We start from the raw sequence: 27,455 nt of genomic DNA, 5'->3' as shown, positions 1-27,455 counted from the left end.
TAGGGAGGGGTAATGGTGGTAACAGGAATACAAATTTAATAATCCAGGCAAAGAATGGCAGTAGCTTAGACCAGAGTGGCAGTAGTAAGTCTGGTAAGAAATGGTTGGATCCTAGACATATTCTGGAGGAAAAGCTATAGGATTTCAAGACCATTTGCTTGTGGAGCATGAGAAAGAGAGGAGCATGGGACTACTCCAAGTTTTTGGAGAACAGAGGTTGGATGGACAGAGTTGCTATTTACTGAAATGGGAAAAATGAGGGTACAGGAGGTTTGAGAGGGAAATGCAGAAGTTTGGTTTTATCCATGCTAAGTTTTGAGAAGGGTAATAGACATGAATGGAGATGTCAAACAATTAAGTGTAAGAATTTGGAGTTCAGGAGAGCATCTAAGCTTTAGCTATAAATATGGGATATGCTGGTCCATAGTAGGTATTGAAAGCTGTGAGACTGTACAGCTTGCTGGGCCAGAAGAGTTAGTACAGATAAAGAAGAGAAGTCCAGAGAATGAGCCCTACGGCACTTTAGTGTTAAGTGGTTAAGATATAAGGAAGAACCAGCAAAGGAGACTGAAAGGGGATAGCTAGCCAAGAAGAAAGAAATCAGGACAGTGTGGTGTCTAGGAAGTCAAGTGAAGAAAGTATGCATGTGAAAGAAGAGAGCATGATCAGCTTGGGCAAATGCTCCTCAAAGATCAAGTATGAAAAGGATTAAGAAATGTCTATTGAAATTAGCAATGTGGAAGTCAGTGGAGAACACAATAAGGCAGTTCTGGGAACTGGTGAAGGAGAAAGCCTGATTAAACTGGTTTTAAGAGAAAATAGAGGAGAGACATGGTAAAAAGAAAAAACATTCTTCCAGAATTTTAGTGTAAAAATGAATGAAGAGGAAGTTCCTGGAATGTGAAGTGCAGTCCAACAGGGATGATGAGAATAAACAAAGGGGAACTCTAGTAGACTAGGAGAATAAAAGAAACAGGGAAGAATCAAACATAGTATGAAAGCATCTGTCCTAGAAGAATGAAAGATGGAAAATGAGTACAGGCATAGATTTGTGTGGGAAGATGATTTATTTATATTTTTACAAGTTTGGTTTGAAATGATAGTGGGATGTTTGAGGAAAGAACTGAAAAGTAGTGAGAAGCTGAAGGTAGAATTAGAGACTTGGAAATAAATAGCATTTCGTTACTACCTGAACTCAAAGAGCAGTTCTCTGTGGAAGAGAATGCCTAAGAAAGAACAGAAAAAATAGAAAACCAGGGTCTGTGAAAAGAAAGGAGATAAGCTAAGGAGAACATAAATGTCGGGGTTGCGCCCCTAAGATGGCGCCAGTCGTGCCCCTAAGATGGCGCCAGCTACATAGCCCAAGCAACACGGACAGCCTGAAAAATATCCGCCCTGGCCACACGTGACCTCGTGCTCCTCACGTGAACACCTCTGTGATTGGCTGTTATGCCACCACTGTCTACGAGCCCCAGATACCTCCTGTTCACATGAACACCTCTGTGATTGGCTGTTATGCCTTATATAAGGCAAGGGAACTTCCCCGCAGGGGTAGGAGAAAGATCGACCAGGGAATAAACAAGAGCTTGTGCATCGACCTGTGTGTATGTTGGTGTTGCGTCATCTCTGCAGGCAGGGAGAGCGCGACACATAAACAATTAGGAGAGTGGTTACTTGTTTGATACAAGAAGAATCAAGGAGTAAAGAATCAAATTTGGAAAGTCTGCCCTAATCACCCAAATCTGAGTCCAATATGTTTCCTATGTATTTAATTACTACCTTGTATCTTCCCTGTTATTACACATATTATACTATCACATAATTGCCTATGTCCATGTCTATACCTGACGATAAACCAGAAGTTCAGTGATAGCAAGGACCCTCTCAATCTTATTGACTTCTACACATATCTCAGGGCCTAGCACAAAACCTATCACATAGCAGATCGATGATATAACCATTGATAATATTTTTAATGTATTATGCTATAAATATCACACAGATGTTTGATATTAAAATAGAATTATCAGTGAGTTTAGAAGAGGAAGACTTTCCAACTCTGGTGCCATAATTATATCACTTTCCTGCTTAAAAATTTTTGATTAAAAAAAAAATCAAACCATTTTCCATGACCTTCAATACCCTACCTATCTAATCTGGATTTCAACTTCGTTCCATTTTATTCTCTACCCAGTTCACTTATACTCCAGTCTACACCAATGGCTTCTTTTTCCAGTACTTAAACATATTAAGTTCTTTCCCACCTCAGGAAACAGTATTTCCTTTTATTTCAAATTTTCTTTCCTTGGTGTTTATGTGACTGGATCCTTCTCCTCTTTCAGATTACAGTTTATCTCTCCTCCTCTAGCAAACAACCACATATATGTAATATGTGAATATTAAATAAATAATATAATAAATATTAATAAATATTTAATATTAAATATTAAATAAGTAAACAACCACACCTCACTTCCAGTTACTCTCATTGCTAAGCACGAGTCAGAATATCTTAGTTAAGTAAATATGATTCCAGGGTTATGAACAATCAAAGTATCTTTTTAAATTAGGTTATAGACGAGAAAAAAATTTGAAGTATACCTTCTCATATGTGATCTATGAATACAGAATTTTTAGGCTTTGGACTGTGACATTACTACGTCTAGAAAAGATTAGATTCTTCAGGGTTTAAGGTTAAATTCTCAAAATCACAGAATGCCACTTGCTTCAAAGGATAAGATAAAAATTAAAGAACAAGGGGCACCTGGGTGGCTTAGTGGGTTAAAGCCTCTGCCTTCAGCTCAGGTCATGATTCCAGAGTCCTGGGATGGAGCCCCACATCAGGCTTTCTGGTCAGCAGGGAGCCTGCTTCCTCCTCTCTCTCTGCCTGCCTCTCTGCCTACTTATGGGTCCCTGTCAAATAAATAAATAAAATTTTTTTAAAAAATTAGAGAACTCATAAATCAAAGGGCAAAGACAAAAGTCCCTACTGATGATATTATGATCTCTTTCTCTTCTTCTTCCATTCTCCCTTTCTCCACCCTCCTCTATACACACAAACATACACACACACACACAGAGGCACACACACTTCTGTCCTGTATGGGGTGTTGGTTATACAGTCTATCAGAAGGAAAATAATACCAATATAAAGATATTAATAAGTATTATAAATGTGAAACAATCTCTGAGAATATCATCTGACTGAGGTCTTACTGGAAATTTGCTTAACTGTCATGAAGGATGCTAGTGAGCTGATACAATATTGTAAGATTATGTTGGTGAAATGACCTCATCTTATTTAATTTATGTAACCCAGAACCTTGGAAGTCATAGCTATGCGGGGATAAAATGACTTTGGATTAAGTATGATAGATTAAGTGAGAAGAAAGAAACTGGTAATATCAAAATTTTAAAAAGTTGTTGAATGACCAAAAAACCACTTACTGAGCACTTACAATAAGTGAAGAATGATAATGGGCACTTGGGATAGACAATAAAAAATAAAACACTGGTCCTGGGTTTATCATTTCATTCTTATAGAAATTTACTTATATGAAGAGGGAAGGGAGAAGTAGGTATTGAGGGGCATGTTGTAAGGGAGAAGACAGAATTGTAAGGAACAAGACAGACAGCAACAATGAATGTAGTCTCTAAGTTTGAAGGACTGAAAATGAGAGAAAAGAGGGAACATAATATATTCTTTTAAGTACTATTTTATACCTTATGTGGTATTTTAACAACACTGTCATTTAAAATATAAAAGAATTAAGTTGTTATATAGAATATAAAATAAACATCATATGGTCATCTCAATAAATGCAGAAAAAGCACCCAACAAAATATCCTTTCATGATAAAAACATTCAACAACTTGGGTATAGAAGAAACACAGATCAATGTAATAAAGGCCTATATGACAAGACCACCGCTAACATCATACTCAATGGTGAAATGTTGAAAGTTTTTGTTTTAAGATCAGGAATAAGACAAGGATGCCCACCTTCTCCACTCCTATTAAATATAGTAGTGGAAGTCCCAGCCAGAGCAATTAGACAAGAAAAATAAATAAAAAGCATCCAAATCATAAAAGGAAAAAGTAAAATTGTCTGATGGCATATCATATGATTTTATATAAAGAAAATCCTGAAGACTCCACCAAAAATCTAGAACTAATCAACAAACTTCGGTATACAAAGCCAACATACAGAAATCATTTCTATACGCAAACAACAAAATTTGCATTTCTATATGCAAACAACAAAACATTTGAAAAAGAAATACAGGAAAGAACCCTATTCACAGTAGCATCAAAACAAAACAAAAACAGAAAAAAAAAACTTGGGAATAAATTCAGCCAAGGAAGGGAAAGATCTATACACTGAAAACTACAAAACTTTGATGAAAAAATTAAAGAAGACACAAACCAATGGGAAGATATTCTGTGTTCATGGACTAGAAAAAATAATGTTTAACATTCCAACAAAGTCATTTATAGATTTAAGGCAATCTCTATCAAAATTCCAATGGCATTTTTCATAGAAATAGAAGAAGGACCCTTAAAAGGTTAGTTATTTTGCCTTGATGACCAATATAAATTTGTACTCATAGGAGCAGAAAAAGAAGGTAAAGGTAAATTAGGGTCAAATCATTGTAATCTGAGATCCAAAGATCTGTGAGGGCAAGACAATGGGTGTGAACAATTGGTTATCTAAGAAATCATCATTTTAAAAATATTCTAGTACAGTGTGCATAAATTACTGAATATAAGAATCATCAAAGGAGTTTATTAATAATAATCTACTTCCAGGGACACCTGGATGGATCAGTCAACTAAACATCTAACTTTGATTTCAGCTCAGGTCACGATCTCAGGGTCATGAGATTGAGCCCTGTGTTGGGCTATGTTCAGCACAGAGTCCACTTGAGATCTACCTCTTTCTCCACCTCTCCCCTTGCTCTTTTTCTAAATAAATAAAATCTTTAAAAAATATTAATAATAATCCACTTCCAGACATTCTGATTCAGTAGGTTGAGGTGAGAAAGACTAGAGAAACATTCCTATTCAAATGACAAATGTAAAGACCATGGTAATATTTATCTAAGTAGTAACATTTGGATTCAAATACAAGTCTGTTTGAGTTCAAAACTCTTGTTCTCTACAATATAATGCAGAAATACTCCAAGTTACAAATACATGTTATTTAATAAATTAGTATAATTCTTTAATGCAGGGTCTCAGTAAGTTAGCAACAGTAATAGTAACTATGACAATAAAGATACTTTCAATGTTTAGGAAACTGGCACCACGCTAAGTAAGAGTAGGATTAAGGCCTAAAAGGGAATACTCTACAAGCCTTCAAGAATAGATTTATTTCAGCTACACAGAAAGGATGATTACAGGAAAAGGTATGTCAGTATTGTCTCATTTATTCTGGGGGCAAGTGATGTCCACTTTACAGATGTTGTTTCCGTAGTGTAGTGGTTATCACATTTGCCTAACACTTTACAGATGTAATTATCACTGGGTTTATTATCTTTGTATATTCCAGAGTTTTTCATTTTCTGTCAAGTTCATCTTCTTGAATAACTCATTCTTTCTCCAAATTAAGACTTTGTTTTCCATTGTTAGTTATTTGATAGCACAGGCAGTTATCAAATAAATAGAACTGTTGTGAAACTGTAAGCAATCAAAACATTTGAGCTTTAAAAAAGCACAAATGCTCGGGATGTCTGGGTGACTCAGCTGGTTTAGCTCCCAACTCTCGGTTTCAGCTCAAGTCATGATCTCATGAGTTGCGGGATCAAGCCCTGCATGGGGCTGATTGCTCAGTAGGGAGTCTGTGTGAAAGATCCTCTTTCAAAATAAATAAATATATCTTTAAAAAAGAATTAAAATAATAGATTTTTAAAAATAAAATAGGGGCGCCTGGATGGCTCAGTGGGTTAAGCCTCTGCCTTCGGCTCAGGTCATGGTCTCAGGGTCCTGGAATAAAGCCCCGCATCAGGCTCTCTGCTCAGCACAGAGCCTGCTTCCTCCTCTCTCTCTGCCTGCCTCTCTGCCTACTTGTGATCTCTGTCTGTCAAATAAATAAAATCTTTAAAAAATAATAAAATAAAATAAAAATTAAAATAATAAAAATAAAATAATAAGCATAGATGATTCAAATAAAAATTCTGGCAAAGGGAAATGAAAATAGCATGAGACAATTTTAAAAATCTAGGCCTAAGATTAAAGCAGGCCACATATTATATCTCTTCCTTCTACTTTTATTGACTTTGATTACATAATGGAGAATCTTAATTCTTCAGCTCTTAGAGGTTGAATGAATTCCAATATTCAGTAATCATATCTCAAATGGTCTCATGATAAATTGTTAGAACTGTGAGCACTTTCAGTAATTTTTTTCTGGGTCGCTAGTCTACTATTTCATTAGAATTACTTTGCTGTTCAAGGTGAAAAACATTTCCCTGAACACAGAGATAACTGATTATCAGCACTGACATGTCTCTTTAAGCTCAGACTCTAGATTGATTTCTTTTGGCATTAGCAAGTAAAATGGAATTCTCCTACATTGGCAAGCTGTCCAAGGCCTTTACTCCAAAAAAGAATCAAGAATTCTCAAATGTGTACCTTGAAACAGAATTACAAATTAGGAGCATTATATGATAAATGAACAAGGTAACTCTAACATGTGGCTAAAAGTTGTTAAAGTTAACATCATCATTATCCAGAAAGTGAGGTTAAAAGAAAGTCAAGTTACTATTAAACTTTTAAGAAAACATTACAGTTAGCTCCTGAGTATAAAGTATAGATTCTCAAGGAAATCATAATAGCTAGGTTCTTTAAGGAAGATTAAATTCAAGTTGGAGATTAGAAAGAGATCAGAAAGAATGAAAGTATCAAAATAAAAACTGACATGTTGTAGCTACAAAATAGATAAAATGATGACTTCAAAAACTTCATAAACTTCAAATATATACAGTTTACAACTGTCTAGAAAGGGAGTTTTTTTGCCTTGGGATAGGGAGTATTTTTGCCTTGGGATACTTTAGCAGAATGCTTGTAATGCTGAGAGGTATTTTGGTGTCAAACACATTTAAGCATGTGCATAAATAATACCAAGCATTAGTTAGGCATGTCATGATCAGCAAAAATCACTAATAAATAGGGAAAAAACAATGTTTGTTTATGTCCATTTTCTTTATGATTAACAGGAAAAAAAATTGCTTCAAAAATAGTCCACCTCAACTTACACAGAAAGAATAACAGAGACTACCCTACCACCCAGCAATTGCGCTACTGGGTATTTACCCTAAAGATACAAATGTAGTGATCCAAAGGGGCAGGTGCACCCGAATGTTTATAGCATCAATGTCCACAATAGTCAAACTATGGAAAGAACCTAGATGTCCATCAACAGATGAATGGATAAAGAAGATGTGATATATACATACAATAGAATACCATGCAGCCATCAAAAGAAATGAAATCTTTCCATTTGCAACAATGTGGATGGAACTAGAAGTTATTACGCTTAGCGAAATAAGTCAATGAGAGAAAGACAATTATCATATGATCTCCCTGATATGAGGAAGCTGAGAGGCAACATGGTGAGTATGTGAGGTAGGAAAAGAATCAATGAAACAAGATGGGATTGGGAGGGAGACAAACCATAAGAGACTCTTAATCTCACAAAACAAACTGAGGGTTGCTGGGGGAAGGGAGGTAGGGAGAAGGTGGTTGGGTTATGGACATTAGAGAGGGTATGTGCTATGGTGAGTGTTGTGAAGTGTGTAAACCTTCACAGACTTGTGCCCCTGGGGCTAATTAATACATTATATGTTAATAAAAATTTTTAAAAATGAAACAAAACAAAAAAAACTAAGACTTCAGAACTTTAAAAAAAAGAATAACAGAGACTAATTTTTAAAATGCTTATCACAGAATACTGAAAAATTTAAAAATTAAAATATAAATGAGATGTTTCTGTATTTTTACTGCAGATTTCCATTATATATGTTATCAGGAACCAAACATGGTATTTATAATGTAAGATTTCTTTATTGTCAATGAAAGAGACATTACTATATAAGAAGGATATGGCTTGGTATAAGATGTTGGTGTTTTTATGTTACGAGGAAGTTTATAATATAGTTTGACCAGGTATTTCATGTCATCCTCAAAATAAATGGCGAGCCATTCATTATTTGAAACATCAACCAACAAAGCAAGTTCTTCTGAAATTAGATAAGATCTTAGAGCTTTATCCACAGGTCTGTACCCACATTCAGTTATTAAACAAACTTTCTCATGTCCATGGCCTAGCATATCAATTCAACAAATGTTTATTAAGCATGAGAGTGAAGAACTATGCTAAATTCCTCACACATACAAAGATAAGTATTTCCCCTATCACAAAGAGAGTTATAAGCAAAGCTAAAACAGAGTCATACATAAGTGATACAAAGCAGACTTTAAAATTTCTTTACATATTTATAAATAAAATGTAATTATATCCAATCTAAATTGTTGGCTTTTAATAGAAGGATCAAAAAAGGTATTGTAATATTTTTAATTAGAGGTTTTGTGAATTGAACGGTTTTTGATTTGTAGACAGAGAAAAAAATTATTTATGAAAAAAACACCATGAACATGGGCAGAGATAAGGAAAGACAGCCATGAGAGTAACCCGTTTTACCAAAAATCCTATTTATCTAAGACATTAATGGGAGAAAGCTGAAAATATGTAATGAGGCTGGAAGGTGGAGCCTTGAGTGTCAAAGTTAAAAGTCTATATTTAATTTTTACAGTGAAGACCAAATCTAGCTGTGAAAAGAATGACATGATCAGAACTGCACTTTAGGCATACTGTTTTAGCAGTAGTAATAAGAAAAAACTGGAGCAAATAACAAGGAGACACTAGAAACACGTGTACAGAATAAAACAAAACTCCTAAAATAACTCTGTAAGAGGTAATGAGAGTCTGCATGTGCAAAATGGCAAGAATAATGAAAAGGTAAGGGTAAGTCAATGTGGAAGACTTTAATGACAGAATGACTGTCACAAATAACCATTAATGACATGACTATTATGACTATCCAGTAAGTTAGGATCATGACCTTGGAAGACATCAGACCTAAATATGGATCCCAGTTTTACCTTTTGGTAGCTGTATAAACCCGGACAAGTTATTTTACTCTTGATTTCCACATTGAGGATTAATAAAACCTACCTCATGGCATTATTGTGATGAATAAAAAAGATAACAATTTAACATGCTTACCACAATGTCTAGCACATAGTTAGTACAATATAAATGCTAGCTTCTAGTATTAGAATTATTTGCAGAGATCAGAGCTTGGCAAGTATTTATTGATTTTTTAGCAGCCACTTCTCACCATTGATTCCCACTGTAGTTGTGGTCATTCATAAACCCCAGAACTTTTTGAAGCACCTCTTCCCCAATTAAATCTCTCCAATCTTATAATTAAACCACTGAGTTTTTATGTTTATTGAGGTAATTTTCCATATAAGTTCAATTATTTGCCATGTTTGCTATTCCTCCTTCACATTTGCAGACCTGATTATGGTGGATGACTGGGCTTTTTTTCATGGCAAATAGGGACAAAGACCAACCCAAGAAGAAAACACTTAGCACTCCATGAAAGGAATTCCTTTCGGGTTGATATTGAGTGGTTATTTGGAAGTCTGGATAAAATTGGACAAAATCTATGAAACATAAAAATCAAAATGGTATGTTTTCAGCAGCACAAGAAAACAGCTCTTTTTCTGTCAGTAACAGAAGGCCATATTAAACTTTTTTTTTTTTTTAAACTGGAATAAACTTAGGCTTCGAAACTTCCAGTACTTCCAAAGATCACCCTGCTAGTAAGTGGTAGAACAGTAAAACCCTGTCCTTGGACTCTTTAATTCATCTCTAAATAATTAAACATGTTTTTCTATACAAATGGTTTATTTACAATATTGGCTTATATGTACTCCTCTATGCAGTGATTGCCTTTTCCTTTGCCTTATCATTCAATACACTTTCACTGACAGACTACATGCAGGGTACTGTGCTAGGCAGGATGTGATTACAGAGATCAATCAAATAGAGATCAAACCATTAAGAAGTCTGTAAGAAATATAAAAATGTGTACACCTACAAGACAAAGCAGAACAAAAAACATTTCGTAAGGCATCACGAAAGGAAAAAGCAATTGTGCTGGAAGTTCAGAACAATGACCCCTATATTCTAGAAGCTAAGGATATCTCAAAGATCTTCCTAGATTCACTTCAGGTACAAGTTCTTCCTGGGATGAGATGAAGAACCAAAAAAATAAATAAATAAAAATAAAATTCTGGAATTTTTCTTTGTAGGTACATATGGTACATAAATATGCTATTAGCTTCTACATATTAACAAAGGTCAGCAGAGTCTATGTATTCCCTAAATATCCTGGAAAATCTGTTAGGACAATCCAAGCTTGGACTTAGTACATACCAGCCTTGAGTCACCATTGCCAAAAAATTAATTCAACTATATAAGACATGAGTTATTTAAGTTAGAAATATTCTGAATACTATTATATTCCCAATAAGGTAATAGTTACCACAGCTTAAGATTCAGTTCCACTATTAAAAAAACTCATTATGTGCTAAAGAATCAGTTATAATCCTATAACAACCATCAATTTTATGTTTCAGAAAATTCATTTCCTGAAGTGCTGTGAATCAGATAGGAATTGGATGAGAGAGCTGCCAAAGTCTCTCACAATTCTGAAATTGGTACATTCCTAATATGAAGCTCTAGAAATTATATTTTTGCTTTATAAACACCATTTGTATTCTAGGCAACCTAATCTGTTTCTACTGACCTTTAAGACTTGATGAATTCTGGCACCAAATTAAATGTATTTTCCTATGGAGACCCCCAACACACTCCCCCAACAGTGTTTTCAAGCAGGTTACAGAAGCTTAGTACAAAAACTTAGGTGTTGAATCTTAAAGTCTTGATATACTACAGTAAAAAATCTCATACTTCAGAAGGTCTACATGTAATTAAAGATTTTACACTGGAAAAGAAAGTAAAATAACAGATAAGAGGTACACTGGTTGATTTAAAATTGCACAAAACCTGACAACACAACCCCTTTCAAACAATAAATCTTATATGCTATTTTTAATCCTAAGGTTTCCCTTAGGATTAAAAACATAATGCATTTCATACCTGAAGCTTCCTATTTATTTCTTAGAGATATAAGCTAATGAGGCAATAATGTTTTTTTCTGTTTCAAATCTCAAAAAAAGCTTTCCTGAAACCTAGATTCTGAAGTCTACTCTAATGATCTTTATGTTATAATCAAATTTCTCTATGGTATATGTATTCACATTTCAGAGTTTTGCACATTGTTTATATAAAAGGAGGAAGAAACTGAATATATGACCTGGGAAAATAAATGAAGAGAATAGCACATTTTTTCAGATTTTTATATTCTTTCAAAATTCTAAATTTCATGGGTTGCTAAAGAATGTAAAGATATTTATATTTCTTCAAAATTTACATTCTAGATTATATAAGGTCCTAATTCAACTTAGAAAATGGCTCCATATGCATATTATAAAAACACTTAAAACAGACTAACTTCTGAATTAAAATTTATGCAAGGGAAAATGTAATTTTAACTGGAGCTAGCCTTCACATTAAATGTAAAACCTCCAATCGAATACATTCAACCATAATAAGAATTTAATTTTTTATTCACTTATATTAGTAAAATTGTTCAAACTACTACCTGAGGCTAATATTTTAGTAAAACCAGAAACCTCTAATTCAAAAGTAAAAGTTCTTATATAAGATAGTTCATTTTGTATTTTAAATTACTGAACTAGAGTGCCCTCTATTGGAAGAAAAAAGGCAGTGAAAGCTAAACGGAACTAAGAATAGTTAAAATACTCCCAAAATTCATGGCACATCATTAATAAGGAAGACTCATTTATTAATAATATAAATGCTACAAAATATATCTTCTATATATTTTGATTTCTTCTAAATTACTTTTGAAACTACCTGTCATATTATGATGAACATTTTGGATATTTCATATCACCTAAAATTAAATTTTAACTGAACCCAAATGCCTGTCCTTCAGCCAATAATGTGAATAAGCAAAATTATTATTCCATATTTAATATTTCAATGTAATATAGAAATAATTTTAATTTAGGACTATATGGCGAATTTTCTTTGGTGATAAACTGAAAATGTCTCTAATTCAAGAGGTTTTTTAGACACTCTAACTTCAATTCATTCAAAAGAATGAGGCTCAGGGCCACCCAAAACAATTCTGATTTAGTTGCTCTAGTTGGTCATGATGTAGAACCTGAAGGTATCAGTATTTTTTGAAGCCTGTCCAAATATGTCTAACTTATTTCTGTTGCTGAGAATCATTAAATCTCTTCCAGAACATTTGACTATATTACCATTTTTAGCCTCCCCAAACGTCACCTTCAAGACAGAACTCCTCTACTCAAGAGTTTATTCTACTCACCATCAATATTAAACTCCTGACTAGCTTCCCAATTCTCATTATCTTCCCTTAACAAAATAACTAAGTGGTAATGGATATGGTACCAGCCCCAGCCAGACAGCCAGTGTACAGATCCTGGCTCTGGCAATTACCATTTAAACGTGGGAAAATCATAAAACTTTTCTGTGCCTCCATTTTGACATCTGTAAAATCGGAGGAATAATACCATCTATCTTTGGGTTATTGTGAAGATTAAATCAGTTAATAGAAACAAAGTGCTCTGTAAGTGTTAGGTATTCTCGTTACTTACCTAAATTTGTTTTCCACTACTTTCCAAAATCACCCTCATGATAAACAATTATTCTCAAATTACATGCTATGTCTCACCTCTGTGCTTTTGCACATACTGTTTCTGCAAGCTGGAATCCTCTCCCATTTACTCACTCACTCATTCATTCATTCATTCTAAAACAAACACAAGACACATCTCCTTCCTTCTCCCCCCAGGGCCCAGTGTAGTCTCTCCCTACCTCCATGAAGCCTTCAATGAATACCATTAAGTCTTCACTAATCTCTCTCTTTTTAAGAAATTCCTTTGGCCACTGGATAATTTCTTATGAGAAATGTAGCTGGGAATTCAAGACACTGGCTCTGAGTTTGAATCCTAGATCTGCCACTTGTCAGCTGAGTCATTTCCCAAGTCTATAAACCCACTCAGGATTTTTGTGAAGATTAAGTGGCTTAAATCATATAAAGCATTAGAATAGCAAGCAACTAATAAATTTCAGCTCTTATATATCCGTTGTTTCATATTTTAGTCTTATTTGCACACTGTTTCTAAAGCCTCCTTCTAATAAGAATTTTGAACTCCTTCAAGTCAGGAACCATGTTTCATTACTGCTGTTATAAATCCTGTAACTTACAATGTGGTAACTAACATCTATATTAGCTGATCTATAAGTACTTGATTAAAGTTTTGCATACTTTGAGAGTACAATTCATAACAAAACTCTGAAGGAACACTTTTGATAAACAGAAATATTCAACAAAAGCAAAAGAACCCAAATCAAACACAGGCTATAGAGAAGGGCCAAAGTAACCAGATTAATTTTTAAATATTCAATAACAAGTTTCTATTAGATTAATCTTCTGAAAGGGCACTTCCAATAATGTCTTTTTATCTGCTCAAAATCCTTTAGATTTTTCTCATTTTCTAAAAAATAAAACTAAAACTCTTATTCTGACATTCAAAATCATCCACGGCCTAACCTCAACCTATCCTTCTAATTTTATTTCCCATATTTCCACTTTATAAACTCTATTATTCTAGAAAAACTGAACTACTTCCCCTTACTCACATGTACCCTCTGCTTTTCTGCCTCATGTAGCCTTTATTATTTAATATGACAATATTTTCAAGAAATACAATGTAAGGTTTGTCACAGGAACAAAGACTGATAACTGAAAGGATAAGCATGGATTTTAAGAAATTCACTTCAATTTATGAGTATTAATTTTTCTTGCTACTATCATAATACAGACTTTGACTTATAAAAAAACATTTGGCCACCATTCCCCCTAATTATATCACCCTCATAATATCAAATACCCCTGCTATCACTATCTGAAATCTATAAGCTTGAGTAAGCATATAGTCTCTAAGTAAAGTGTGCAGCCCCAAGCTGCACAAGATACCCACTGAATAAAAGGAAAAAAGATAAAGAGTTTCTATTTACACTTACTCTTTATGCTTCTTATTTGAATGTCTCTTGTAATATATACCTAATTTACATCATACATTCTTAGAACAGAAGATACATGTAATTTATAAACACATGCACTTGTGTTGCTTAAAATCTGTTTACTATGCTACACACAACAACAACAACAAAAAGTTTAGAAACCAATGGTCTAGAAAATTAAGGCTTTCAGAAAATCTGTGGGCTTAGAAGTAGAGGGCCAGAAGCCGTCAGTTTTGAGAAATCTTTAGGGATAGACCTAAAAACCTGAACACAACGTATTATTTATTTAGAATAAATATGTTTTAATTTGTAACAAATCTTCAAGGAAATTCTGAAATGTAATTGGCTTGTAATTTGGAGATGACATAAAACTGTTTAAGATATTTAAACAGGAAATTCTGTCCTGATGTTAAAGTCATTACATCAATATTTCATTAATATAAAAATTTCATTTGGTTAAAACTTGTATGTATTTATATATGTGTGTGCATGTATAATTAATCATAATTATTCACAAAGAGCTTTTATTGGAGCCAATAATATGATGCTTTAAAAAAGATACCACAGGGGGGGAAAAAAAAAAAAAACAAGAACAAAGACATCCTAGGGAGTAGACTAGCCATGGAGCTAGACTAGCCATGAGCTTAACTAGCAAGCACTATCCTAGGAAATAAGTTACACATTAAAGAACTAAATGAAACATTTTCATAACAGTCACTATACTTGGCAATTTTTTTAGTTTTCATAAATAATATGTTTCTATAACAAGTTCTAAAAGTGAGTGAAAATTTCATGTTATAATACTGCATTTCCTTTAATACCAGTATAAATCCTACCTCTATGTAACACAAAAGAGATATACAAATCCTAATTTTAGATTGACTGATTCTCTACAGTTTGGTTTTTTGTTTTTGTTTTTGTTTTTGTTTTTTTGCTATTGTGTTAATATAAAAGTCTAAATGAGCAAGAATCTCTAACTCATAATTTAGAGTCTGAGTTTGGAAGCTGCATAAGGGGATTTGCATAAGAGTAAAAAGTATGGAGGTCAAACTTTCTACAATGTCTCTCCCCTATCACAAATACAAACTGACTAGGGAACAAACACACATAGCCCAGCTCCATCTTTCTTCAAGATGAGACAGACTCAGTTCATAGAGAAAATGGGAAACAAAGACAAAAGGAAGATTTTTTTTTTCTTTCTTTGGAAACCAAGATCATCATGCCCAGTAAAACTAATCAAAGAAATTACTATTTCTTAGGCATGTCAATGGTAGCAAGATCATCACAAACTATAAGTGATTTATCAAAGCATTCCTTCCCCTACACATGCAGTTAGAGTAAAATACCAATGAACATCCAAAAAGGAGCAACAGGGAATCTGACATTTGACACTGGAAGAATCTGAAGATAGGATAATGCACAAATCCCATGCCTCTCAGATACACATTGAATTGGCAAAGACAGAAGCACTGTCTTCCTTGCCCCCTTACTTACTACACTCTGGCTTCCATTTTTCCCAAGTTCTTCCTCTGAAATCTTGCTCAAATTATCTAAGTAGTGGTCTGATATTGTGTGGCACAAATCTTCAAAAGAATAATCCTTTTCTTGACAGAGTTTTATTTCATCCAAGAGTTTTGATAATTCTCCAGTCACAGTTTCACCTGTAAAAAGACAGTAATTTTTTTCAAAGCTTCAAGAAAGGCTTTTGCTAAAACTTCCTATTAACTAATAAAAATATGACTACTATGGTGATGGAACTCATATTCTGTCAAACAAGATTTAGTAAGTCAGAAAATATTCTTAGTAGTAAACTATAGTAAGTGTAAAAATATTAAAAGACAAGGATAAATCCCAATTTTGCCTATTATTGCTCTTATTCAAAATAGAAGTTAAGTATTAAAGGTTTATATATGTATAGTACATAAAAGCATCTGGAATTACAATTCCTAAGGCTTCATCCATTGTAACATTTAAACTTCAACAATCTTTCACTGGCATTCTATATAGTTCATGGACAGAATTCACTCAACAACTCACTAACAAATTTTAAATGATACTAGAAGCCTAGGTTCAATTTAAAAAAATGATAGAACATATTTAGATAAATAATTATATAAGTAATAAATTAGAATTGTGCTATGTGACATGAAGGAAAAACACAGAAGGAATGGACAAATAATATGCATCATCTATCAAAATATGAATATTTTTAGGCTGCATGCAAATATGCATTTTTTTTAAAAATCATTTTCAGAAAGATACCTTATACCTGTAATTTCTTCTGGGGAAAAACTAAAACTCCAGTAGTTATAACCCAGATATCAATATTTTTATTCTGCATTAAAAATATATTTTAGAAAGGGGCACCTGGATGTCTCAGTCATCTGACTCTTGATCTCAGCTCAGGTCATGATCTCAGGGTCCTGGGATGGAGTCCTGTGATGAGCAGCAAGCCCCCATGTTGGGCTCTGCACTCTATACAGATTCTTTCTCTCCCTCTGCCCCATCCCTCACTCACACATGCTCTCACACTCTCAAATAATTAATTAATTTTAGGAAAAATATCTACTGTGAAATATTCATGACAGCAGGGATTGCTAATTTTGCTCACTACTGTGTCAGGTCCAAGAGTAGGGTCTGACATATAGAAGAGTTCCATAAATGCTGACTGAACAGCACCTGACTGAATGGCACCTGGGTTAGTTGGTTAAGTGGCTGAATCTTGGTTTTGGCTGAGATCATGGCTGATAGCGTTGTGAGACCGAGCCTTATGATAACTGTCAAACCCCCATCATGGGCTCTTTGCTGATGCAGCCTGCTTAAAAGTTTCTCTCCCTGCCCCTACCATCTTCCTCTCCTTTAAAAAAGAAAAAAAAAAATTAAGAAAATTTAAAAAATCTTTAAAATGCTGGCTGAATAAATGGGTAAAATATAGAGTCTACTTGTTAGACCTGAAACTTTTATAGGTATTAGCCTTTTTGTACATATAGGACAGATTTATACATAAACATCTAGTATTATTTCAAGTGCTTTATAATTAGCTACTCACTCTTAGTCTTTTGGGAAGGAGACTCAATAGGAGATGAAATATGTATTTCTTGTGTTGTATCTTCTTGTACATGCTCTTCAACGGCTGCTGATCTTCCCACACCTTCCAAATATTCTGTGTATACAAGTTTTTGAAATTACATAGTCAAATTCATTTACCTTAAAATCAATAGCTTTATGTTTTATTTCTGATGATCAGTTTTTCATTTATTTCCTCATATCCTAAATATATCTTAAGCTTTTAAAAGAACTTCAAAAACCAAACTGAATGAACTTCAAGATGAACAATTAATTTAAATATTTTAAATTAAAACACAAAAGATACTTAGGAAGAGATTCACAAATCCTTTTTGTGAAAACCAAACTGGTCACATTGTCCTTAAAAATAAATTCACCTGTTAAAAACATAGTAACATCCTTTGTTTCCTAAATATATTCTACCTGAAGATTTAAAACCCTTTGAAAGATGCTTTGAATAGACTTGATACCTAAACAGGGATATCAAATTCAGATAGCCACAACAACCAGTCAGGTAACATAAATGAATGAAATTCATGTCATAACAGTGTTTACGCTTGTAATATAAGCATAATTGCATATTAAACTTTATTTCTGCAGAAAAATGTTTATTTTCATTCTTGAAGTAATGTTCCACACTCAGCCTGTCTCTCATTTTTCCAATTTTGATGAAGACATAACAAGAGCAATAGCAGCTAAAACTTATATATATGGCTTACTATGCACCCAGCAGTGTTCTAAGTATTTAAAATAAGTTAACTCACTTGACCTTCACAAAACTATGACACAGGCACCATTACAATCTCAGTTTTAGAGGTGAAAACTCAAGGAGAAGAATTGTTAAGTTGACCACATTCATACAGCTAATAAGTGGTACAGCCAGATAGATATATATAGTACAAGAAAACATCTCACATTTCTCTTAAACTTAAGGAAAACGGCATCTGAAATCAGGAATAAATGTCAACGAACATTCAGCCTCAATATCATAGAGAAAACAGAAAGCATGTGGAGCATGATTAACCAGACAATAGGTGCCCCATGTACAGTTCAACAGTAAAGTAAAATGAAAGCCTTTTTTCTAAAAAAAAAAAAAAAAAATTAAAACCAAAACTCTGATGTTTTATCTGAAATCCTAGATTTTCAAATGTAGAAAGCTGATTTAATTTTTATGGAAATACAGTACAGGTCTAAAACATGTAATCTAAACAAAATATATCTGCTATCTGCCAAAAGCATTCAGATTACGGTGGCTAATTTTCAGTCTCCATCTAAAGTATTAAATCAATTGATCTCTCCCCATAGGGACCTTTTACTTATATGTCTTTATTCAGAAGGAATCTTTTTCTTAATATCTAGTTAGAAAGTCTGTGCTTTCATGCCAACCAACTGTGTATTCATATCAACCAGTTTCTACATAAGGGCAATTCTACTAAGCAAAGAAAGCAACCTATGGAAGTCTATCCTTAAAAATTCTGACCCAGGGCACCTGGGTGGCTCAGTGGGTTAAGCCGCTGCCTTCGGCTCAGGTCATGATCTCAGGGTCCTGGGATCGAGTCCCACATCGGGCTCTCTGCTCAGCAGGGAGCCTGCTTCCCTCTCTCTCTCTCTGCCTGCCTCTCCATCTACTTGTGATTTCTCTCTGTCAAATAAATAAATAAAATCTTTAAAAAAAAAAAAAATTCTGACCCAGTACAGTCATTATGTAAAGTGAATTCTTCCTCCAGGACACAAGTAGTAATTTTATCTACTTCTAAACTGGTTTTAGTGAGATAACCTTTTCATAAAACTTAAAATGTACCATTGATTTATGACCCAGGAATGAAAAGAATATAGATAACATGTTCACATTCTAAAATCTGCCAACAATTTTAAAAATTCAAAGATATCCCATATAGCCTATCACAAGTTGACATACCTAAAATGAACCTTGGTGAAATAAAAGAACACAGATATTTAACTCCTATATAACAACAATTTCATCTCAGGTAAAACAATACAGTAAATGTCTGCAATTATGTCATGTCCTCTTTTTAATGGATGACATTTATTTTGCTTTTCCCAAAAGAAATATTATTCACAAGCCTCTGTTTTTTTAAGTTCAGTTAGAAACAAAAGTTCAATATAAAATATAAAGTGCCTATAGGGAGAAGACAAAAATGTTGTATACCACTTTTTTTTTCTTTTTTAGTTTTCATTCAACTTGATATTTTTTTAAAATTGTATTTATTTATTGACAGAGAAAGAGACAGGGAGAGAGGGAACACAAGCAGGGGGAGTGGGAGAGGAAGAAGCAGGCTTCCTGCGCAGGGAACCCAATGTGGAGCTCAATCCCAGAACCCTGGGATCATGACCTGAGGCGAAGGGAGAGGCTTAATGACTGAGCTAAGCAGGCGCCTCTCAACTTGATTTTTAATTTGAATACAAAGAACCACTCTTGTACCCTCTGATTTATCTTTATATGCACTTAATTGCATTAACTTATTTAACAAGAAAATTGTAGGGGACTGAACTTCCATTCCTTGATACTTTCAAAAATAGAGAACAGAGCATGAATGACTTCTGTAGCTCATCTATTCTTTTTACAAACCCTCTTTGGCTTTTGTTGACTCCCCTTATCTATGCATCACTTGACCAATTTGGTTTTAATTCACTTATTTCCTGCAGGACAAAACTGTTCTTCAGCTTCCCAACTAATATCCAAGGAAATCATCCCACCGTCCTTCACTATTACACTCGCCACCCATCTGCAATAATCAGGGGCTAATCACTGCTGACCAGTGTAGAAGCTACCTGGAAAGGAGAATGTCTGGATTTTTAAGGGAACATACTACATGCCAGGCCTAATCATGAAGCAAAAGGTGAAGTATTTAAATCTAAACTTTCATTAAATTTTTTAGATCAAACAGGGAAGTATATAATCCTGCAAATAAAAAATTAGGTTTGGTTCCCAAACCTTCAGTAGACCTAATGCCTGTATCTAATTACACATGTACTTAAGTGACCTTTACCAAAAACAAAAGCTTGCAAAAATGAATTATCTTGTACTGCTGGTTTAAGGAAAAAGTAATCTGTATTATCTAAGTACAATTTGTTGTTGTTGTTGTTAACCCAGCATTTATGTACCAGGTCTACCACCTAAAATAGAATATATGAGTTTGAGCAAGTCAGCCTCTCAGAACTTCAGTTTCCCTCATGTGCAAAAAGGAGAATAATGATATCAGATTTACCTCCCTCACAAAGTTATAGAAATCAGATAAAATAATGGAAAATCCCTGAAAACTCTTAAAGCATTATTCAAATATAAGATCATCATTACTTTATAGCCTTATTACTTTTAAGTTCATAACTACATATTTACTATATAGATTTAAAAGATCTTTTAATATCTAATGAATAGTCATTTTCTGTTGAATACAGAAACTAAACATTAAAAATTATTATTTTTTAGTTTAAGTCTACCAGAAAAAACTGTAAATAATAAGTTCACTCAAAAGTAAACATTAACTGAAAACTCAAGAAAGAACAATGGTAGATTTATTTTAATCTTAACTTTAAGATAAAAAGTCATCCATCATTCACTATTGTGTACCTTGTAGGAGTGTTGCAATCTGGAGAGATTTCTGAGACGGATGTTCTTTCAGAATGTCTAAGACAGTTCGACCTAAGCTATCCCTTATGTTGGCATCAATTCCTGAAAGAAAAGGAAAAACCCACTAAATGCACACCACTAAAGTGTCATCAGAAGATAGTGGCAATATGTAACACTCTAATATCAAACATAAACAGACCAAGCACCAAAATGATTTTTTTAAAAAATTAAATCTTAAACACAAACACATACATACACGCACGCACGCACACACACACAATTTTATTAAGAAAGAAGGTGGGGGCATACTGCTACCAAAGATTAGGAACATTCTTGATAATGGATTAAGGTTTCAAGGGCACTTACCCAATCATTAAGATTGCTTTTTATAATTAAGGCTACTTTGGATTATAGCTAGTTAAATGATGTGCTATCAAGCTGAAAAATTTTATTGATTTAGAATGTCAATTCCTAATGTATAATAATGGTTCTGTGATATATATATTTTATAATATGGTAAAATTTTTTAAATAATAATGTATCACTCTTAAAACACTGGAGTACTCACAAAATTTGAAAAAGGATGATTATTTCGTGTGGAGGCCAAGAAAACAAGGCTGTACCCACCTCGAGTCTAGCCCTGACATAAGTACAGCCATCTTGACAAAGCAAAAGCTGGCACCTTGCACCCCCTCTCCACCGACTCCCCTCCCCTCGGTAGTATGTGTGAACAAATAGTTAACTTGCAAAGATCACAATCCTGCAAGACAGGAGTCTCCCTCGGTTTACAAATGTCCCAGTGCTAAATCTCACTAACAAGGACACTTGATAGGAGGAATGTGACATTCCACCAGGAAACTCCCAACTGTCTTCATGTTAGTGCCTCATTAGAGGAAAAAATGACCTTGGCTTGATAATAACCAGGCCTCCAATATCTTGACAGTCTTCTTTACCCTGATAGCCCTTCTGAACACCCGCTTTGTTCTCACCCACCCCTGAGTCCACCCCTACTCTGCCTTTAAAAGCTCTGACTGTAATCTGTTCGGGGTCCAAGTCCCTACTCTGCTATGTCGGGTATACTTGGGCCCAAGCTTAAGCTTGCTGAATTAACCCTCATGTGATTACATCAGGTGGCTCCTTGGTGGTCTCTCAGACGTGAAAACTCAGGCATAACATTTTGTACTGTCCAAATACTATTTGTCCAGCTACAAAGTCAAATATCTCTTATTCACTTATGCAAGATTATGTTTAATGTAAACCATACTCAATCATCTACCTGGTGATCATCCTTTTGACGTTTGTAAACTAAAACATCATTGGAATTATTTTAATTCTAAAAATATTTATTGTACTAAAGAACTTATTTCAATGTAGCAAATAGCTTTCACTACCCCAAAAAAGTTTATAAACTTTCCAAACATCTACCTGCAAACAAAGCCATTTTCAGATTCTGGCCCCAAATGTTAGTTCACTGTAACAAGATAATTAAGTATTTGCTTAAATTTGTACAGAAATGTGTTATCAGCATATATGTGATTTGTTGCCTATAAGGCTAATTATATCACTGTTACATGTCAAAATTACATGTAAATGAAATTTTAACTTTGTATAACTATAATCAAAATGCCATAGTCTGCCAATAGTTTTCTTTTTTTTACTGTGGAAAATAAATATAATAACTATAGTCCATAACATAAAAGATTCACATCAATTGTTTCCAAGTATGAATTTATACCTATGATTTTTGATCCTAAAAAAAAATCCAATCTCAGTTTCAATTTTATTTTATTTCATTCAGAATATACATATGAAAGCAAGCCTACTATGTTGTTCCTTCAAACCATTCCCTCTTAAAGATTCCCTTTAAATCACTGCTGCTTAGAAACAAGAGCCTCTCAGTTGATGAAATAACAAGGTGAATTTACCTTAAGGATACAGAACTCTAATTTCTGTTTACTATAGTTCCCAATATAATAAACCAGGGCAATGTTATGTTCTTTCATAAACCAAACAATTTTCATAACTTCATAAGGATCAGTTCCTCCCTCTTGTACAAGGCAGAGAATTCCTTTTCCTCCTTATAGATTCTCTAATATATTTCAATGTGATTTAAATATATATAATTATAATTTGTAAGAGCTTTTTACTGACACATCTATGGAGTAAAGAAAGGGGCATATTTATATCAATTTTATCTAAACACTGAGGTTCATTCTACATGGTATGAATACACATTTGCAATGAGAAGCAAAGGTAAAAAGTAAGGGTGATTATGAAAAAAAATGTGCCATTTCCCTTTGTCTACTCCTGAAATAGAAATTCTATTTGGCAGAATAATCTCCATGGAGAATCATGATAGTTACCTGTTTCTAACAGAACTCTCACAACATCCACCTTTCCAAATAAAGCTGCTTCATGAAGTGCACTCCCCTTTTCTGTCTGGAAAAAAAAGAAAAAAGAGAAAAGCACAGTTGCTTTAGGAGTGCTTATAAGTTAAAAAAAAAAATTATGACCTTATTTATCCATACATACTCTCTGTAATCTCAGCACCCCCTGACAGAATGGTACTACAGAATAAAGAAGAGATTCTAAAAACAAAATCCAAATGCTTAGATTTGTAAAACACCTCTGCTTCTGAATAGCCATTTGACCTTGTTACATTGGTAAGCGACTCACCTTCTCTTAGCCGTGGTTATTCTCAAGTGTAAAAATAGGCAGTAATGACTATCTCATGAGGTTTTTGTGAGTATCCATTGACTCCACCCAATCCATACATTGCATTCATTTATTAGACACCAATTATATCCCAACAATAGTTGACGGGTGTTCTGAGGTATAGAAATATGATGTCGACCCTTGTATATTCACATTCTATTTGAGGAAACAGATGTACAAAGTAATATTTATAATAAAGGAAATCTAAACAATTTAATATGGTTTACAAAACCCAGATGATCTTCTCCCTCCTCTCCTCTCCACACTTTCTCCTGTCCTCCCTGATTCTCCTCAGGATCTTATACCTTGTGCTTCAGGCATACTGAAATTTTTCACATTAGTCTCAGTCCCTAGAGATCTCAGAAGTCCCTCTGCCTGGTGGGATCCAACCCTCTGCCTAATGGGATCCAACCCTAGTCCTCTATCTCACTATCACCCATTCACTAGTTCTCAATCTTCAGCATGAATAGGAATTCCTTAGAGAGCTTGTCAAAAGCCAGATTTCTGGACCCTATTCCCAGCTTCTGATTCAGCAGACTGGGATAGGCCCAAGACTTTCCATTGCTAACAAATTCCCAGGTGATACTGAGGTTCTAGGAGTACACTTTGACAACCATTGACCTATATGTCAAATCTCAGCTTGAATATAATTTCATATAAGAAGATATTGCTAATACCTAGGTCTAGTGCTATTCCTGTATATTCCACATCAATCTATTTTTTCCTAATCATAACACTTATACTACATTATGTCATCTGATGGTCTTTTTCTCTTAACAAACTGTAAGTTTAGTGTAAATGTGGACCACATTTTTTTTTTTAATCATTGTATCCCTAATGTCTACTAAAGTACCTTGAAAAAGTACATATTTAAGAATTGTTAGGGCACCTGGGTGGCTCAGTGGGTTAAAGCTTCTGCCTTAGGCTCAAGTCATGGTCCTGGGATCGAGCCCCGCATTGGGCTCTCTGCTTGGCAGGGAGCCTGCTTCCCCCTCTCTCTCTCTGCCTGCCTCTCTGCCTACTTGTGATCTCTGTCAAGTAAATAAATAAAATCTAAAAAAAAAAAAAAAAAAGGAATTTTTTTGAGGGCAAAAGGTAAACGGGGAGGAAAACAGCATGGAAAAGAAGAATCGTGAGAAATGCAGGGAGGGATTGGTTCCTGCCTTGAAACGATCAAGGAAAATTTCAAAGAAGAAGCTTTCTGAGCTATACAAACACTAGGTTTTTCTCTCACTTTTTTTCTTTTTCTCTCAAGAATTTAATAAATTTCTAGGTCCTCAGTATGTGTGCATGTGTGTGTTAAATACTGTTATTACAGCAATTCTGTCCCCTTGTACTAAAACTGGCCTCTACTGTGGGATTCTAATCTCAATACAAGGTAAAAATAACATAAAATAACATTTAGTGTAAAAACTTTGTTAATCAATAAAATCTTACTGTATAATTAACCCAATCTAAAATGGTTTATGAATGCATTATTAAGGAGACTGAGGATCAATGTGATCTAAATTTATCTTCAAAGGAAGCATGACTGAAATGTATTTGTCTTATAATTTAACTGTCATAGTATGTAGAGACACAAATGAAAATGCAAATAAGGGACACCTGGTGGCAGAATCAGTTGAGCACTGGACTCCTGGTTTCAGCTCAGGTGGGGATCTCAGGGTTATGAGATTGAGCCCTGTATTGGACTCCATGCTCCTTGGAGAGTCTGCTTGAGATTCTCTCTCCCTCTGCAACTTCCCCCTCACTAAAATGGATGGATAAATCTTAAAAAAAATTTTAAGTAAAAATAATTTATAAATATATAGCCCTGTGCAGAAGGGAAAATAAACTATGGAAATTTATTTAACTCCTTAAAAATATAGTCTCAATATGGGGCACAAATGCTTTATTATTTTAATTTTCTAAAAAATATCCCTTCAAATAATCTAATTCTTTTTACTGTCAGTGTGTTTTTCAATCAACTTTCTGATTATTAATTTGATTTCCATTCTTAAAAAGTTGTGGACTATATGTTAGAAAAACTCTTCCTGGGATAGCATACCTTAAATATTATGAAAAACTAAATAATGTTTTAAATACAGGCATTAAAAGGAAAAATAATAGAATTCCTAAGAGCCTAGGGGAGGAAAAGAGGGACAGAAACTATGAACCCAGGGTTGTAGTGGAATAAGAAACCATTACAGGGAATCTGCTAATCCCAGCAGACTAATGCTTGGGCTTTAACCAGCTACTCAAGGAGAAAGTGGGAAGAGGGAAGGAGACAAAGAAGCACAAGAAAGGTGAGAAGACAGATCAAGGACCCCTGCAAAAATCTAAAACTTCTAGGGGCACCTGGCTGGCCAGCAGGTACAGCATGCAACTCTTGGATCTTAGAGTCATGAGTTGGAGCCCCATGGTTGACACTGAAATTACTTCAAAAAAAAAAAAAAAATCTAGGGCGCCTGGGTGGTTCAGTGGGTAAAGCCTCTGCCTTCAGCTCAGGTCATTATCTCAGGGTCCTGAGATCAAGCCCCACATTGGGCTCCTTGCTTAGCAGGGAGCCTGCTTCCCCCTCTCTCTCTACCTGCCTCTCTGCCTACTTGTGCTCTCTCTCTGTGTGCCAAATAAATAAACAAAATCTTTTAAAAAAAATCTAAAACTCCCAAAGAACAACATCTTCAGTAAAAAATAATAACAATAAAAAATAAAAAATAAACTAATTAAATAAAAATTAAATGTGCTGCACAGAAGGAGAAATTAAAAATGTCTACCTAGATCTTGGTTCTAGTTCTTAGTTCTACTCCACTTAGTTTTAAGTGGAGCAGAGTAGCAAAAACAACAACTCCCCACAAAATTTCTAACCACAGTTCTGCTTTCACATGGGTTTGGAGCCATAATTACATAACCTCTCTGCTCCTACAACCCTCTGATCCCGAGCCAAAAATGTAGAAGGAAGTGATATCCTGGGTTTGTATAGTACCAGGCAAACATAAATGCTTAGTAAAAGCAGATCTAAATCTTCGTGGCGGAAAAAAAAAAAAACCACTTTAAACTCAGGTGTCTGAGAATTCCAACAGATCAAGCTCTAAGAAACAGATGTAAAATCAGAAATCACTGAACATGAAAGAAAACAAGCCAAGAGAAAGAATTCATAGAAACAAAAAGAATAAAACCTATTAAAACTTCACGCGTCATATGATGACCAGCTACAGAATATAATATATATAAGTATATAAATGTATATATATGTATATATATATATGATCAATAAGATGGAAGAACAAAAAGAGGATATCAAATATAACTAAAGAAGAGGAGAATCAAAATTGGCCAGATTTGAAAATGAACTAGACAACAATTCTAGAAATGGAAAACATAATGTCTTAAATGGAAAGGTTTAATAACAGATAAGATAGAGCTGGAAAAACAAGTATTGAACTGGATGGTGGATTTTTTTTTTAAGTACATACTGCACTTTAAAGAAACAGATTGAAAATGTGAAAGACAGGACAGAATTAAGACTCAAGATATGTCTAATCAGAGTTCTAGAAGGAGAGGCTTGGGATAAGTAATTCAATGGCTAAAACCTGTCTAGGACAAATGAGATACTAATACTCAATTCTAGAAATACCAAGCAAGATAAGTGAGAAGAATACATTATGAACATATTACAGTGAATCTACAGAACACCTAAGATAAAGAGAATATCCTACAAATATCCCAAGGGAAAAAACTAGTTGTCTAAAAATAATTAATAATTAGCTGAACAGCTGACTTCTTAACAAAAACAATAAAGCCAGAAAAAAGTGCCTTCATGTGTCA

The 27,455-nt window shown here is 34.1% G+C and overlaps 1 protein-coding gene across 1 annotated transcript in view; it reads right to left on the bottom strand.

The window, feature by feature from the left end:
* ANKS1B (ankyrin repeat and sterile alpha motif domain containing 1B) overlaps positions 1-27,455 on the bottom strand; it is a 1,114,451-nt gene that overhangs the window by 925,763 nt on the left and 161,233 nt on the right. Inside the window, 4 exon segments of the mRNA XM_045084805.1 lie at positions 15,770-15,936; positions 17,325-17,438; positions 20,934-21,035; positions 23,297-23,372. Of these exon segments, the coding sequence (XP_044940740.1) occupies positions 15,770-15,936; positions 17,325-17,438; positions 20,934-21,035; positions 23,297-23,372 (459 nt within the window).

The sequence above is a fragment of the Mustela putorius genome, unplaced genomic scaffold (assembly GCF_011764305.1).
Source record: "Mustela putorius furo isolate JIRA1106 unplaced genomic scaffold, ASM1176430v1.1 tig00000788_pilon_pilon_pilon, whole genome shotgun sequence".
Taxonomy (NCBI): Eukaryota; Metazoa; Chordata; class Mammalia; order Carnivora; family Mustelidae; genus Mustela; species Mustela putorius.
Note: the sequence above shows the minus strand (reverse complement) of the source record. Positions and strands in the feature narration are given on the sequence as shown.